Below are 16005 nucleotides of genomic sequence, written 5' to 3' on the forward strand. Positions count from 1 at the left end.
GGAGTTTCTGGCCCCAGAAAATTTTACATTATTATAATCTATGGGCTTGAATGGACTTGATGGTGACACTAGAATTGGGTGTGTCCATTGTCTCTTTGTGTCTGCATAGTGCAAACAGGCAGCAAACAATATTCTGGTGTGCATCCATCAAGGATCTGAAAGTAAAGCTATGTACATACTTCAGATAATTGGTTGTGCTGTACTTGTAAAAACTTACATGTGTACAGCAGTGCCCCATGTTGTTCAATAATCCGTCATGGTGGATTGATGAATATGTGATCAGGAATAATTGCTATACATTCCTATAGAGAAGAGCAAAATGGGGTGCCACTCGCTCGTCTTACGCCCTCACCTCTTCATAAAACATAACGGCACTGTGTGTACAATGATCATTTGTTCATCTGTCACTGAAAATGATCACAAAAGGTTCAATCATCTGATGTCTGTACAAGGCTTAACTTCCACATTGCTAACACAAGGATGCAAGGCCTCAAAATGCAATTGGAGTGGACTTACTACAAATTGGCATTAAAGCAGAACTGTACCTAAAAAATAAAAACACTACTTACCTTTACTTCTGCAGAGCCCCTGATCCCTTCATACCTTTCCTCGATTAGGTCCCACGCCATCCTGGACCAACCAACATTCATCTTTTTGCTTCTTCTTTTGGCTACATCACCTGATATCACACTGCACAGGTGCGAGATTGGGTGACCCAGCTTGGAGTAACTAAAAAAAAAAAAGGGCCGATCTCAGTGCACAGGCGTGAGATCAGTGCTTTTTTTCAGTGCCTGGAATAGCCCAGAATGTGCAGCCTGAAGTATCCTGGAATATGTGACATAAGTATTCCAGGGGGCTCTGCTCTCCCATTTAGTCTTTACCGCCACAGCAGTAAAGAAAGATGGGGAGAGCTTCCCTTGTTTCTTTTTTTTTTTATAAAAAAAACACATTTAGAATTTTTACTTTATATTATAGGGTTTTATACCGCTTTATATAAAGCAATTTTGGTGATAGGTCTGCTTTAGGCTATTTAACACCAGCACAAATGGAAATGACCACAATTACCATAAGACCAATAAACGCGTGAAGGGAGTGTCAGCACTCTGCTTGTGGGAGACTTGTCAATAAGCCCTACAGCTATGTACTGCAACCAATCATAGGAAGTAAAGAAAGTGTAAGACTGCAACACTGACACTACCTCCAGGCACACTATATTCCCATGAAATCATAATTGGACATTACAAATACCAAAGAATTACAATCAGAAAAGAAGATTTTTGCAGACAAATGAACCCCAACTGACAATAAACCCAAAGCCCACCTTATACAAGGAAATTCACACAGGAATTGATCGCTACTGTCTTCATTCACCTTATACAAGAAAATTCACACAGGAATTGACCGTTATTGTCTTGATTCACCTTATACAAGGAAATTCAAACAGGAATTGATCGCTACTGTCCTAATTCACGTTATACAAGGAAATTCACACAATTGACATGCCAGGATATGATTGCTACCGTCCTAGGCACTTTAACAGATGTTATCCTGCAAATAAAAATATAGTTAATGTTTGGGTATTATAATTCTGGACTGGCTGCTACAAATAATAATTCTGTCAGGATGTGATAAATGAAAATAAATGCAACATATGGCAGTTTATTAGTCCCCATATCTGCACCCACAATTTAGGTAAATTCTCCTTGTTGCCTCCCGTGTCCTAGTTTCTGTGCACTAAACTAAAAACTTCAAGGTTACTTCCAGCTGTTATCTGTGGAGTACAATATACAGTGGTAACTAATAAAGATAAGGGAAGGAAGTGGGCAGAAAGGTGACAACATTCCTTCTCCATAGATGATACTGTGAAGGTGTTGTTGTCCTAGGATAGAAATTATGTTAAGCTACTTTCCCACCCTTGGGCGACAATCATCTGACATTTTTATAGTGTCCCCTGACATCTGCCATGGCAGATTGGTGAATGACCGATCGGAAATGAGCGCCGTGGATTCCTATGGAGGAGCCATGGCAGATTGGTGAATGACCGATCGGAAATGAGCGCCGTGGATTCCTATGGAGGAGCCATGGCAGATTGGTGAATGACCGATCGGAAATGGGTGTTGTGCATTCCTATGGAGGAGATCTCTTCATAGATAATTGTATGTTTGTTCATCTGCACATCTGATATCTGCCAGCTTTACATCAGGATAGCTCAATGAAAATAAAAGATCCATTAGACCATGGACTTTGTATAGTGCAGAGTAAAAGGTCAGTGCTATATACATATATTGATAATAATAAATCTTTACACTTGTTAGCTAGCAGATACAATTTAAAATGTGATTTGTACACACTGCTCATACCCTGACAATGCAGGATGCTGAGGCTATAAATAGGAGTGATTATTGTGATGTGGGACACTGGTGAGGGGCTGCCATATACAGTGGCGTTGTACAGGCAGTGTATGAATAGCTGTGCAGCAGGCAGAGCAGCGTGTAGTCAGTGTGTCAGGAGGAGGAAGAGGAGGAGGGTGTAGAGGAAGCACACACACTCTCTCTCTGCTCTCTCACTAGGAGGAGGAGTCGGGGGAGCAGCTGCAGCGGCGGCGGCCTGAGCGATAGGATGTCCCGACATGAAGGTGAGTGGCGAGGGGAGGACACAGGCGAGAATCCGCCGACTGAACCCCCTTCTAGCTCCGGGTACACACACGTCTCTCCGGGCAGGCCCGCTTGTCCGTACACAGCATAGACAGAGCTGTGCTGCCAGGCCCCGGGCCTCCTCCCCCTCCGGTGTAACCGGCTCCTCTTCCCTTCTTCTGCAGGCCTTGTATTCGCGTCATGTAACCCCGGCCCGCCTGTACCCATGGGTAGGCCTTGTTCCACCCCCCCTCTCCTCCCGCCTACCCCCACACAAGACCCGGGGACACCCTCACTGCCAGGCCGAGGCTTGAGGCCTGTAGCTGTTCCCGTGTCTCTGGTCAGACACAGGTGAGTCCGGTGGGCCCCTCATGTCCGGGGCTGTGTAAGCAGGCGGGGGCCCGTCAGGTGTGTGTGAGCGGTGGGAAGAAGAGGGAGAGGCCCGGGAGGAGGGATTGCACTGTCATCCGAGGGAGGAGGGGAGCCGCACACCGGCACAGGATCTCTTCCTGCTCTCCCATCACTGGCAGCCCGAGATGGACACTTCTTCAGGTGGGGGCCCCATCCGCACCCTATTGCTGGGAGCCGGGACACCATTGTCAAACTTTACTGACATGGGGCAGCAGTGGTTGCTATGGGTTACCACTTGTTACTTCCTGCTTATCACAGCTGCATTTTCTCTATTACTCGGTCTCCATTATTATTTGCATGGCAGCTGCCATAAGTCACATGACCACATCTCACCTTGTATTCCCATAAATCCCTAATTTTATGAATCTATTGCTGGGGGTGGAAGGCTTCGTGTTTTAGTATTCAGATAGAATAGTATTCTAGGTTTTGTTGTCACTCCTCCTTAGGGAGATTTACTTATTCTCCTCATCACCAATATCATTGGAGATAAAAATGAGCGCAAATCCAACATGTGAATCAGAACAAGAGGGGAAATCTTCGCCGTGTGGCGTGTATAGTTCATAGATCTGTATATAATCACATTGCACCATATCTTCTCACTTCCTAGTCTGCAGGATGTTACCCACATTGTCCTTATGTAACATGGATGGCAGAACAAAGAAAACAGACCTGACACATTTTCACTGTTTTATCCAAAATGAAGAAAATGAAATGATACTTTGAAGTGATATTAAAGTTGATCTAAATTTGCAAACTTTTGTTAACCTGCAAATTTCATTATTATGGTGACGGTCCATGCCTGGAACTTCCTGTTCTGATCCTGTGTTATCATCCCGCCACTTGTGCCCCCGGTTTACACTACGAGGGGCATGGCTGACACATTAAGCAGACATGGCCCCTCTCTGAAGCCGTGTGAACAGACATTAGCGGGTGCAGGATATGTGACATGGAAACACTTCTGAAAAGAAAATATGGTATTTGAATATAACACAGAGTGGTTAGCAAACTAGCAAAAAGTTAACCCTAAAGAAAAACTCTGGACTATGATAAAATTATCCCCACCCGGCTGATTGTCATTTTCATAGGGTGTGATCTAATCCTTAGGAGTATTTGTGTTACTGTGCAGTGGTCAGCTCTCCAGTCCCCTTCTTTCCAGAATCTAGGCAAACACACCTTCATTGTATGTAGAATGCAGGTCACTGGTGGCCAGCCATTGTGCATTGTACACCATAATGCTGGCTAGAGGGGCAGAGGATAAACCAGATGGCAAATAGAGTGGATTTTGTGAACTGGACATCACAGCCACACAATGTGTAGAATAACACCTGACACACAGCACCCTGCTAGCTGCCTGGATACAGCTCCGCCCCTTACACAACCTACATTTGCATATTTGACAGTTAGTGGCAGTGACAGAAATGTCCCCACCCCCTCTATTCATTATTCTCTATTGGGCTGTCACAGGTAGACCTTTCCCCCCCAGGCAGCAGTTGATTGATGCCCCCCCCCCCCCCAGGTAGCAGTTGATTGGTGGGAGGAAGTGGTGATCTCTCTATCAGTGTGGAAGTATCCTTCATATTCCACTGATATTCTTCATTACCTGGGGAGAGGGGCATTTATAAGTATAGCAATTTACTTAGCAGTAATGTTCAATGTCAAGGGATCAAAGAACACATACCTACATCACATTTATTACCATTCAGCTAGGGGAATATAATAGTTAACTTTCTCTGTCCTTCTTAGGAAAACAGAAACTCTGCTTATGTATGTTTGGTGTGATCTCGGGATTATTCATCCTTTTAAAATGTCTGGGAAACCCCTTGTAAGAATTGTACTGTAGCCTCTTGGAGCTGTGCTGTATATTGCTGTGTTCCCAGTCTGTAAACCACAGACATTCAACTTTCTCTTTCCTTAAAGTGCTTTTCTAGTGGATGGACTTCTAGGCCATGTAGATTTGTCAGATACTTGAGAATGAACATGTGTTTTAGTCTTCTATGAGACAAGTAAACTTAGAACTCATCTTTAAAAAAAGAAAAAAAATATATATATAATATTATATATATATATATATATATATATATATATATATATATATATATATATATATATATATATATATATATGTTTGTGTGTGTGTATAATACTTCATATAAGAATTGTGCATGACAAAGATCAAGGTAGTGTCTAGATTTTACTGTCTGTTTTTACTAAGTGTTATGTTTGGTCATTTTGGCTTCCTCATGCACAAGTAAGAATGTTTTAGAAATAGTATTCCGATTCGTTCTGTAACATAAATAATGCATTTATTGGATTCCACTTACAGCCTCTATTTATTTTATGGATTAATGTTTGTCCGGTAAATCACCGTCCTCTTTTAACCATCTTATATTGGTCAGGAATAATCTTATGTCTCTCAATTTGCTTTCAGTGATTACATGGGTGTCATTCTCGCCATTAAATTAATTATGTAGTTTGCATTTCAAAGAATGCAACATAAGCATTAACATTGACCTTGTAGGGTGAGTGAGACTCCATGACAGGTGTCAGCGGGACTAGACAGTGTAGATTGGGATTTACCCACCAAGAGATATAAACAAATGGTTACAAAAGGCCGCCACATTCCTAACTAAAATTTTTAGTTGTGCTTTACTTTTTTTTGTTGCAATATAATATGGACGATATGTGAATTTAGTAATGTGAGTATGAACGGAGCATTGATTTATTTCTTTAGTAACAATCCTGCTAAGTATTTTGTTGACATAATGATTTCTCTATAAAGGATATTGGTTTATCTTTCCAATACAGCAAGTCTTTTATTTTTACCTTTATACTATACATTGACACATTCATATCTTTACCAGAAGGTTATCGTGCTTTCATTTTAAAAGCATAGCAAAGTTTGAAGCATTTCATTTTTTTTCTTATCTTCAGGTATCTTAAATATGAGCAGGTTGTATACTTGCCTTGTTCTGCAGGTCTTTGCTTTTTGTGGTGCCCTAGGGCTACACGGGTGATTTGTAGTGGGTTAGTTGCACTAACCAAATAGCTAGAAATAAATCTAAAAGTGCTAATGGGTCATTGCACGACTAGAACAATGGCTCCCCAGAAGTCTTTGTTATTTAATTCGGATCCTTGTAGTAGGGACTAAATCATACTGTGGTATACATGTACTACACTGATTGCATTTTACAGTTTTTTTCCCACGAATGCCTGTTACTGCTGCCAATGAAATTCACCTAATGCAGCTTCCTATGATAAGCTGGCCACAATACTGCACTGCTCCTGATTTACAGAAGAGTTACCACTCTTACATAGGCTGTGTCTCCTTGTACTGCTGTAGAATGAAGAAATAACATTGTAGGGGATGTGGCTATTGGCTCTGTCACTTCTGATTTGCAAATCTACAGCTTTTCATACCATACCTGATCATACCCAGTCCTGCCCACTGCTTTATGGACTGACCTCTGGCAGCCTGTGTTGCTGAACCATTATTTTGTTTAATTTGAGGCTTGTGCATCACGGTCAGTGAGGTTTTGTATCGTGTTTAGTATCTTTTATTAGTTGTAGTTTCGGCCCATTTAAATGTATGTGCTGAGACGAAGGTTTTCTGCCTGATAACTGTCGGCTCATCTGTCAGGAGCAGTCTTCCTGATTTGTTCACTTAGCAAATGAGAGCTTTAGAAATCTATTGGAGCATTAAGTACATGAATATTAAAAGGAGATCAAACCAATTTTAGCACAAGGTAGGCAGCCACTTAGGAGTTGTTAGGTTGGGATGCTTTAAGCCTTCTTCATGGTGCTGCTGCTGCTGCTGTGGTTTATTGGTGATTGAGGCATTTGTGATTCCTGTGAAGCACTCACAATTCAACTGGTCTGAGCATGTAACTAATTCACAATGAATACATAACTAATGCGTTCATGGTTTTGCACCATTTGGGCAGCGCTGCCCTTTCGTCTGTTGGGAAGGCAATCTATCCATGGAGTGAAAGCTTATGAGCATTGTGAGCATTCAAACAGATCTCAAAGGCTTGACCAAAGGTGTATCCGGTTCATGTTTCTGTGCTGCACTGGGTGTCTCTGAGCTAAATAGACCCAGTAAACAGACCAATAGGTTAAAAAATATATATTTCTAAAATATTTGTACATTTAACCTATTTTGTTGGTTACTTAAAAAAGAACAGAGGAGCTGTGTCGGCACAGTGTTCTTAGAGTAGTAAGTGCAAATATTTGGGGGATGTTATAGAGATGCATCTTCTTTCTTTACAAATGCATTAATAAATATTACAAAAGCACTCTAACTAATTATCTGCTGTTTTTCTAAGTTGTTCAAAGCCCATAAACACAACTTCTTTCAATTCACATGTAAAATATCATATGTAAATATTACCCTTGCCAGCACGTCTTTTTATTTTATTAGAATAATAGTGTCCTCTCCAAATTTTCTTGCTGACAATGTAAGCAAAAACAAAATAACATTAAACCACTGGATGGTTGGCCAGCATTTGTCATATATGTGTCTTTTTTTCCTCTATCTGTGCCTTTGTGTCCCAGTTACAGCTACACTTCCCATTAATTGTACAGGTGTCACTGCCACAGGAAATGAGGGAAAATCTCTCAAATGCTGTGCCAAAAAAAAAACTTACTAGAAATGTGGATTCTTCCATCAATCACATATAAAAAATGTATAAATATTTTTGCTTGCAATAGTGTTTCTCTATCCTCCAACTATGGTAATATGAAGAGGAAAATTCCATGTTTGAAAACAAACAAACAAAAAAAAAAACATAAAATGACTACATTCACAATGAGGTTTATAGTTCATTGTGTACATAGCTGTCTGCTGGAACAGAATAGAAATTAAAATCCATTGCTGGTGCTTGGGTCTTTTGCCATGATGCGCAGTATTATGGAGACTTACCTGCTCTGTGCCTTGTAACTCTTTTGTCATTGCTGCCAACTGGTCTTCTGTGTTTTGCATCTTTTATGTTGATTGATTGGCTGTGGATGATTTAAAGAATAACTCCAAATATATTAGAGATCTTTGCAGTAATCCAGCATGAAATGTTTTCTGCAGAATCTTTCTAATTAAGACCAGTGATTACTTCTCCCATATTTTGCAAGGTTACTTCTCTTCATTACTTCTCCCATATTTTGCAGGGTGACTGGTCTTTGTATACCTTCTGTAGTTTTCTGCAGGCAGCTTATAGGGAGGGTGTCCGCAGGCCTCTCCCACAGCCATTACATTCAGCAAAGTCATGATGTCAGTGTTTATTTGTACAAGGTAATATCTGAGTTAGCATATGCATCTGTTGAACGCAAAGTAGAGTTATTTCTTTTGCTGCTTTTGGGGTATGTAAATTAGTTTTTGTGCTGAAGGTTTAGTATGTGTATGGGAGATATTTCATCCTGGCACTTGGCAGATGCCCAGATTGAAATAAACATTGCTGGCAGGTTGGTAAGATGCTTTCTTTTTTTGTCTTGCAGAAGAGAAATTCATAGTGCTGGTGATACCCACCAGCAGTGTTTTAAAATTTGATTTTAAATCCACTTTAATTTGTATGGCTTAACTTGTATATGTGTGTGTGAAACTTTAGGAATATTGGGGAGAAGAAAGAAAAAAAAAAAGAGGTGCTTATTTCTCCCCTTGGCAGCCATATGTATAACTGCTACTCCCCCAATCTGATATATATATATATATATATATATATATATATATATATATATATATATATATATATATATATACAGAGAGAGAGAGAGAGAGTCATTTTCTCCATTTTTTCATTGTTTTATATGGTTATTTAACCATGAGCTAGTACAGACAGTAGGGCTATGTATTGGTAAGAATTTAGTGATACATATAGCAATACAGGGAAAATATTATTGTAATACTGAAAGCAAAGCATTATATTGAAGTTTTTATGTTCTGATTTAGGAAAACTTGGGGCACAAAACAGGAGTAAAAGTAACTCCTAGGTTTCCCAAACACTTCTGTGCCTGCCTTGTCTTCCCTGCCACCCTTTACATAAAACATGGTGGTCTAGTGTTACTAGCTAGAGTAGGCATCAAAGTACTTACAACTGGATATTCCTAAAATGAAATGGTATGTAAGGGGGTGAACGTTGGTGCTGATACTGGGAACTGTGCTGGTTATTTAGAGAAGCCAAGTTTGGAGAATGTGTCCTCACACAGAGACAAACAATGTGGTTATAGTAGACTCTGTTAGCACATAGAGTAAGTATACTGGCAAGCTTCTGTCACAATAAATACCAAATATTCTAAAATTTTTAGTGTTAAATTAGAAGAGGATTTTTTCAACCTATGGAGACCATGTCAGGTTCCTAATAAACGGTTATATACTTATCTTCCTTCACATACACCACATCCAGGATTGATAAAAGCCTAATTTCCCTGATTCTTGTTGTGGCTCCATACTCTGACCCCCTAATTAAATGATGTGGCATAGGGGTTGGAAGAGGAGACTTCTGTGTACAGATGGGGGAAATGGCAGAGGTGACTAGTACTACAAATTTTAAATGCACAAAGTTCCAGCCTCACTTGTTTTAGGACCTGACTAGGTGTCTTTAACACAACTTAATTGCGGATAAAAGATTTTTCATTATCTGAACCAGGGTTTTGCCAATGAACTCATTGAACATAGGAAAATAACATAACGAATAAGGACTATGATATGCTGGGAAATTACGAGTGACAACATTTCCAGAAGGTGCTGAACACATTCTCCTTGTTTATCCTTTTGTTGTCTCCTTTCTTCTAGTGACAAGATTGCCAGTGTCCTGTAGGCCCAATGTTTTTGTGTCTGGAATTTTTGCTGCACCATATGGTTTTACTAGTAGTGTGATGGGATCTGTAACAGTAGGTGGGCTGTATCCCATGTTTTAATGAATGAATTATGAGGTAAATGTTGGGTTATTAGGGTACCGCTTTTATCCAATGCTTAAGTAGTGGAAATGTTTTTATGATTGTAGCATTATTCCTAATGCTTTGCACATAAAGTAAAAGTGAGAGCTTGTAATGTTTTCTTGTTGGATTATTTTTACTATGCTCGGTGCTGAGAAATAAAACCTCTAGTTTACAATTTCTAGGGTAGCGGCTTATTACAAGCCAAGGAAATGTGATTAGGATCACTTCTAAGCTATTTATGATCGGTGTGGAAAATATAGTATTGTTTGGTGTTGATATGAACATAAACCCCAGTGTCCGATGTTGGTGTTGTTGTTGTTGATATCTTGGTCCATTTTTTAGCACATCAGCATGATTGCCCCACTGCGGAGAAGGTTGGTGCGATCACAAGTACAAGGTTACGTGTTTTATTTACAGCTTGTGTGTACATGTCCTACATTTATCAGTTAGAACTTCATTCTAGTCTACCTAAGTGTACATAATAAATTATACATAATTATTGTGTAAATTCAGTGTACTAATATCCTTCCATTAAAAAAAAAATTCCCTTCATACACAATTGCAGTGTATTAGGATTGTTCACCTTTGTAAAATCATATAAAACATGCACAGTAAGGTTATCCTAAAGGTTATTTTTGGTTAGGAAAAAGACCTGAATGCTTTATACCAGTTTTCGGTAAGTTAGATTATCCTATTTCCCATAGTACTCTGTTATTTGGTAATGCTTGTGTGTCCTATTGTGGTCCTGTGCAGTGTGCTGCTTGCTCCATGTGCCTCATGGCCTTTCTGGTGCTGGGCCTAGTTAGAAGTATCCTGTGTTCATTTGTGTGCTGAGTAAAGCATGAATCACATTTCTTAGACCAGCCCAGTGCTCACATGCTTCTAAACATTTCCTGCTTCTCCCTCCTCCTCTTAGCTCTGTTCATATTCCTACTCGCTGTACAACTCTGTTAATGTGTTCAAGGAAACTTTTTGCTGTGAAGATTTAATTGAGACTCTTCTTACATTATAATGAAGTTCTCAGATACATTTACAGCAAATGATAATTGAGAAGTATAGAAAAATGTATGTGTTATGTACCAGTGATAAAACCATGTGCAAGTACGGTTTCTGTATCTTCCCTGTATTAGGCTATGCAGAGAAATCAGACACCTGCCACAAAACAGAATCTATAATGAGAGTTATGTATGTAATATAGGGGGATGTTCTACCCATAACTAAATCTTTTGTAGCAGGTTAGGTCAGACTGGAATTCCACTTTATTAGGTATTCTGATTTTGCTAAAAATAAAACATGCCTCCTTAACCTTTCATTACCCCAAATGCCTAAGTCCCAACATTATTCCTCAAAGTTCATTATTATGCATTGTCAGGTCATAACCTGTACAGAAGGATAGCTAAAGTGTGTAGAAAAAAAAATTAAAATAAAAAATTGCACTGCCAGGTTTCTCTGTTGGCATTCTCATTAGTTACAAACTTAACTCCTGATATCCAGAGAGTGAAAAATCACAGCAGGAATGGTATTGTTCCATGCTTCAGGTTGTAAGCAAAGCTGAAACCAAGTCCCTTCAACTATTTGAGTATTTTTTCCTAGTATGGCTACAAAAATTGCTTTAAACAAAGGGGTAGGTAACCCCCCCCCCCCCCCCAAAAAAAAAACAAAAAAAAAAAACTATTAACACAATTAAAAATGAACCAAGAGTTGTGTTAAGGTAACTATTATGGAAGAATGTATAGGTGGTCATCTCCTTTTTTAAGTGCTACTTGGTCAGTGTCCCACAAAGCATGGGGCAAGGTAAGGAGTGTAGTCAGAATTTTACATACTAGTTTTGCATTGGAGACTCTGAGTACTGATATATTGAAACTGATAGTAAAGAAAGACAACTTGCTTCAGTCTATGTACTTCCCTTGGTACCGGCTTCCTTTTTAAAGTAGATCTAAACTCCCTCTGTAAATACCAGCAATGTGACGGGCTGCTCTGATAACACCATCTCCTTTCTACTCCTATTCTCCTTCTCTTCTCTTTTCATGTTGCTCTGTTCTTAGGGGAACAAATGACCTTTTCCTTCCAAGAGTCCAAGCTTTGATCAGTCACTAGTCCCTAATACTGTTATATGGTGAAGGGGATGTAAGTCATTATCACTGTCCCTACAATGTACCCTGCAGCATACTGACAGGGAGCCTGATCAGGTTCCCAGTCCTGGGGCTCAGGCAGGTTATTTATGCAGAATGTATCCTTGGGTTTTGATGTTGCCCATGCAAATGTGTTGAAATTTAAGGGAGGTCCTTTTCGGAAGTACAATGCACCCTGCTTGTTTTTCCCTGGTACCTGTTCTGTGGTAATAACAGTTTTTTTTTTTTTTTTTTAAATGCAGCAATCATGTTAAGTTGGAAAGGCACACAGAGGTTCTACAAGTCCTGATTGGGAAAATGTCCTAAATCCAGGTTAAACAGATTTTTATGACTGGCATAATACAGTGACCTTTGTGTGTGTGTGAGGAAATATTTAAACTCATCCCTTTTATCCCTTAACAGTTTTATCATTTTACATGCCACTTATAGTCACTGATCAGCATACAGTTGAACAGATTGGCTCTCTATATGGGAATAATCCAATAACCACATTATATATTGAAATATAGTGAAATATTGTGCTAGCTGTGTTGGCCTTGAAGAAACATTCACATTCTGCCTGTTTTATTGACTGAAGTTTGAGCCATCACTATTGTGATTACTAAACTAGCTTCATGCTAAATGGTAAGTATTTTATGCCCACATATTTTTGCCATTCTTATAAAGGAGCAATTATATCCTGCTTAGGTCCCCTTCTTACTAGGCCTTGCAGTACAGGCCTTGCATGTGTTAAATGGCACTTACTGCTGTGTGTTAAGGCACACTTGTTTAAAAGAATTTATTCACTTTAAATTAGGGCGACAACATACCCTATTTTTAATAAGTAAAAACCAGGCCTGCTCTTGACTCCTGAATAAAAGATTGGTGGACTGTGATTTTATTATCTGCTTGTGCCACAGAAGAGTTTTCTATTTATAGGAAGAGAGGTATTTTTTGTACTCTGACATTAACGATGTGGTAATGCTGGTCATGCTCATGTTGTTTTTAATAAAATAATTTATTAGGCAACTTTATAACTTTTAAAGACAACTCTACTCGGCATGGAAAACACCAACAGTCACTGTATCAGGTTATATGTTCTTGGTAATGCTGAAATATTTGTTTGCCTTTTTAATGTGAGTACTGATGGATTTATTTTTTTCTAAGTTTGGTGTGTTTGAGAAGGTTCTTGAGTTTTTCTGTCATGGCTGATATCCCTCAACTTCATTATATTGTTGATAGATCTGTAGTGAATGATTAAACAATTGTGTATTTTATACCTTACCTAAAGTACCCTTCTAATGGTAAATGTGGACTCTCATTGCTGACATCTGCTTCTCAATATGCTACTGCCCTGCCTGTCATTTTAAAGCTTGGCTGGGTCACTGGCATGCAGTGAGAACAGAATTTAAACATGCTATATTTTCTCTGACTTTCATTTGCTCCATACTTATTCTAGGTCTACCGCCAGGCAGTTAGGATTTTGTCCTCTCCCCCCTATGATTCCTTGAAAGCTGTCCATTGGTCAACGATCAAACCCCTGAGCAGAACAAAATTGTTGTTATTATACTGTATTTATGTAGCACCAACATATTACGCAGTGCTGTACATTAAATAGAGAAAAATGCATCGGAGTATGAAGACAAAGGTTTGGTGATGTGATGAAAGTTAGTGGCGTGACTTTCTGACTACTTTGGAAATCTGCACCTATAGAAACTGCAATAAACCAGTTTTGGAAAAAGTTTTCAGTTTTCATGTGCTTACAGCTAAGTTTACACAGTCTTAACCCTGCATTTAAATGCAGCATTTACTGGTCTATTCATGCATTTTCTATTCATTCCAATATGCCAGTACACATTGCAACATTTTTGGGCTGCAAAGGTAACTCTCAAATCCTGTTTAAGCAACCTTTTCACCTCCATCCTGCATACTAGACAATGAACTGATGTTATCATCTCAGAGACATGTTCCTGGAAACAATAGGGCTGAACCAGGAAGTGGTAGAGTGATATTGGTGGCTAAACATTGTGATAGCAATGTGTGAATGGGGGAATACTCCACCAAGTAACAAACATGTATGCATTTCTCCTCTTTAGTTATCTGTGTGGATTTGAGTCCTCAGACACTGGTATAGATAGCCAAGGGTATGTTCACAGTAGGGCTGCGTACACACGTCCAATGGTTCTCGTCCGATAATCGGCTCATGGCTGATATCAGACAAGAGTTTGGCGTGTGTACGGCGCCATCGTTCGAACAACCGTCCTGGCAGATCTGCGGATGATGGATGACGAACAATCCTAATGGATGTGACGGGGGGAAGCGCGCAGCAGGGTGCAGCTCCATCCTTCTCCCTCTCCATAGAGCAGAACGGTGCTGTATGTACAACACTTCTTCATGCATCGTGCAGTCCTTAGTCTCTGGAAAGGATTGTGAAAAATCCTTTCCAACGACAATTATTGCACGTGTGTATGTAGCTTAAGGTTGCAGTGTGCTTACTCTTTTCTCATGCCTGACCTGCTTTCCTGGGTTAAATACTACATGTAAGTGTCTACTCTATGGCAGCCCTTCGAGAATAGCAGTAATAAATTTATTGCAACTCCTTGTATAATGTGTAAACACTGGCTATTTAAGAACCAGCACAGCGGTGTGGGTAAACTGCCTGGTCCTACTGCGGGTGTGAACAACATATATTGCCCTATGGCATCATTCCTAGGTGTAACTCTTTGTCTGCTGGTTTGCCACTGAATCTGTAGCATTTGGCCAGTCAAGTAGTGACATCCATGGGTTATGCTACCAAAAGTACAATTTGTATTAATTGATATAACATGTATACTGAGGTCTAGTTGAATTAATTTGTAGTGAAGTGAAGTTCCTCATGTTGCATTAAGCCAAAACATTTTCGTAACAATCAAGTTCAGAGAAATCTAGCAGAGGAACCATGCAGTGGTGCAATCTGATGGAGACTTCTTATATTCCAACAATCACATTATAAAGTTTTAATTTAAACTAACTATAGTTAGGATAGTAAGAGGAGATGGCAAAAAAAATCTCTTCATTGGGTACAAGAAGACTTCAAGAGCAAACAGCTGGCACTCGCATGTGCACAGGGTCAGTTCTAATCATCGGGAACCAATCAGACTGCTCCCTGATCATGTGATCTTTGTCAGCTTCCTAACCTAGGAATTATGTTTACAGAATTGTGTATACAACAATACCAAGTTCTAAAGCTTAAATCTGCATCTGTTGGATCTGTTGGCTGAAAACACTCTATTGCTTGGACTGTGTGCGAGTTTGGATATAACTGTTTAGCATTGCTAGGAATTCCCAGATCACTGGATTACCAACAAAGGGGTTTGGGGCTGACTAGTGTGCTATAGCAATGTCTGGTAAAACAAAAAAAAAAATCCTGAAGAATGTGGCATGTAGGGTATTTACTCTATATAGAATGCCTGTAATTGTTTATTTTGTTGAGTTTTGACTTTTGATCCTGAATTGTTAGTGCAGTATGCTACAAGCATTTTGATGCTGAACTACAAGACAAACAATGAAATACAAAATCTATTTGTATGCTTTATTAAATCTTTGTTCTGTTTTTCAGATCTCCTCAGCAATTCATAATGAACTATCTCTCTGCCTCTGTGCATGGTCTTGTAGACACACACTCGTATAGTTTTCTGAAGGCAGCCTGTAGTGGAAAGCCCTGCTGGGATCCTCCCATAGACTATTCTCAGCTCAGTAATGCTTTCACATTTTCACACATTTTTGCAGTTTGATGCTAGCACCAGGTGATGCCATATAGAATAGAGGTCTAGCTATTGTTGTTTTTTAGTTTTGCATGGGTTAGAACCTTTCAGGTTCATTTCTCACTCTCTGCACTCGTCTGAGATTCCCCTTATTTTCCTGTCTGGAGAGAGGTCCCCATTGGA

At 39.5% G+C, this 16005-nt stretch overlaps 1 protein-coding gene across 1 annotated transcript in view; it reads left to right on the forward strand.

Moving 5' to 3' along the window:
• Nucleotides 1-2491: 2491 nt before the first annotated feature.
• The window catches only part of KCMF1 (potassium channel modulatory factor 1), a 28206-nt gene continuing 14692 nt past the window's right edge, over nucleotides 2492-16005 (forward strand). The window contains exon 1 of the mRNA XM_072405288.1: nucleotides 2492-2635. Within this exon, the coding sequence (XP_072261389.1) occupies nucleotides 2620-2635 (16 nt within the window). The 5' untranslated portion in view covers nucleotides 2492-2619. The remainder of the gene's footprint in view (nucleotides 2636-16005) is intronic.

This window comes from Pyxicephalus adspersus, chromosome 3, assembly GCF_032062135.1.
Source record: "Pyxicephalus adspersus chromosome 3, UCB_Pads_2.0, whole genome shotgun sequence".
In the NCBI taxonomy this organism is placed as follows: Eukaryota; Metazoa; Chordata; class Amphibia; order Anura; family Pyxicephalidae; genus Pyxicephalus; species Pyxicephalus adspersus.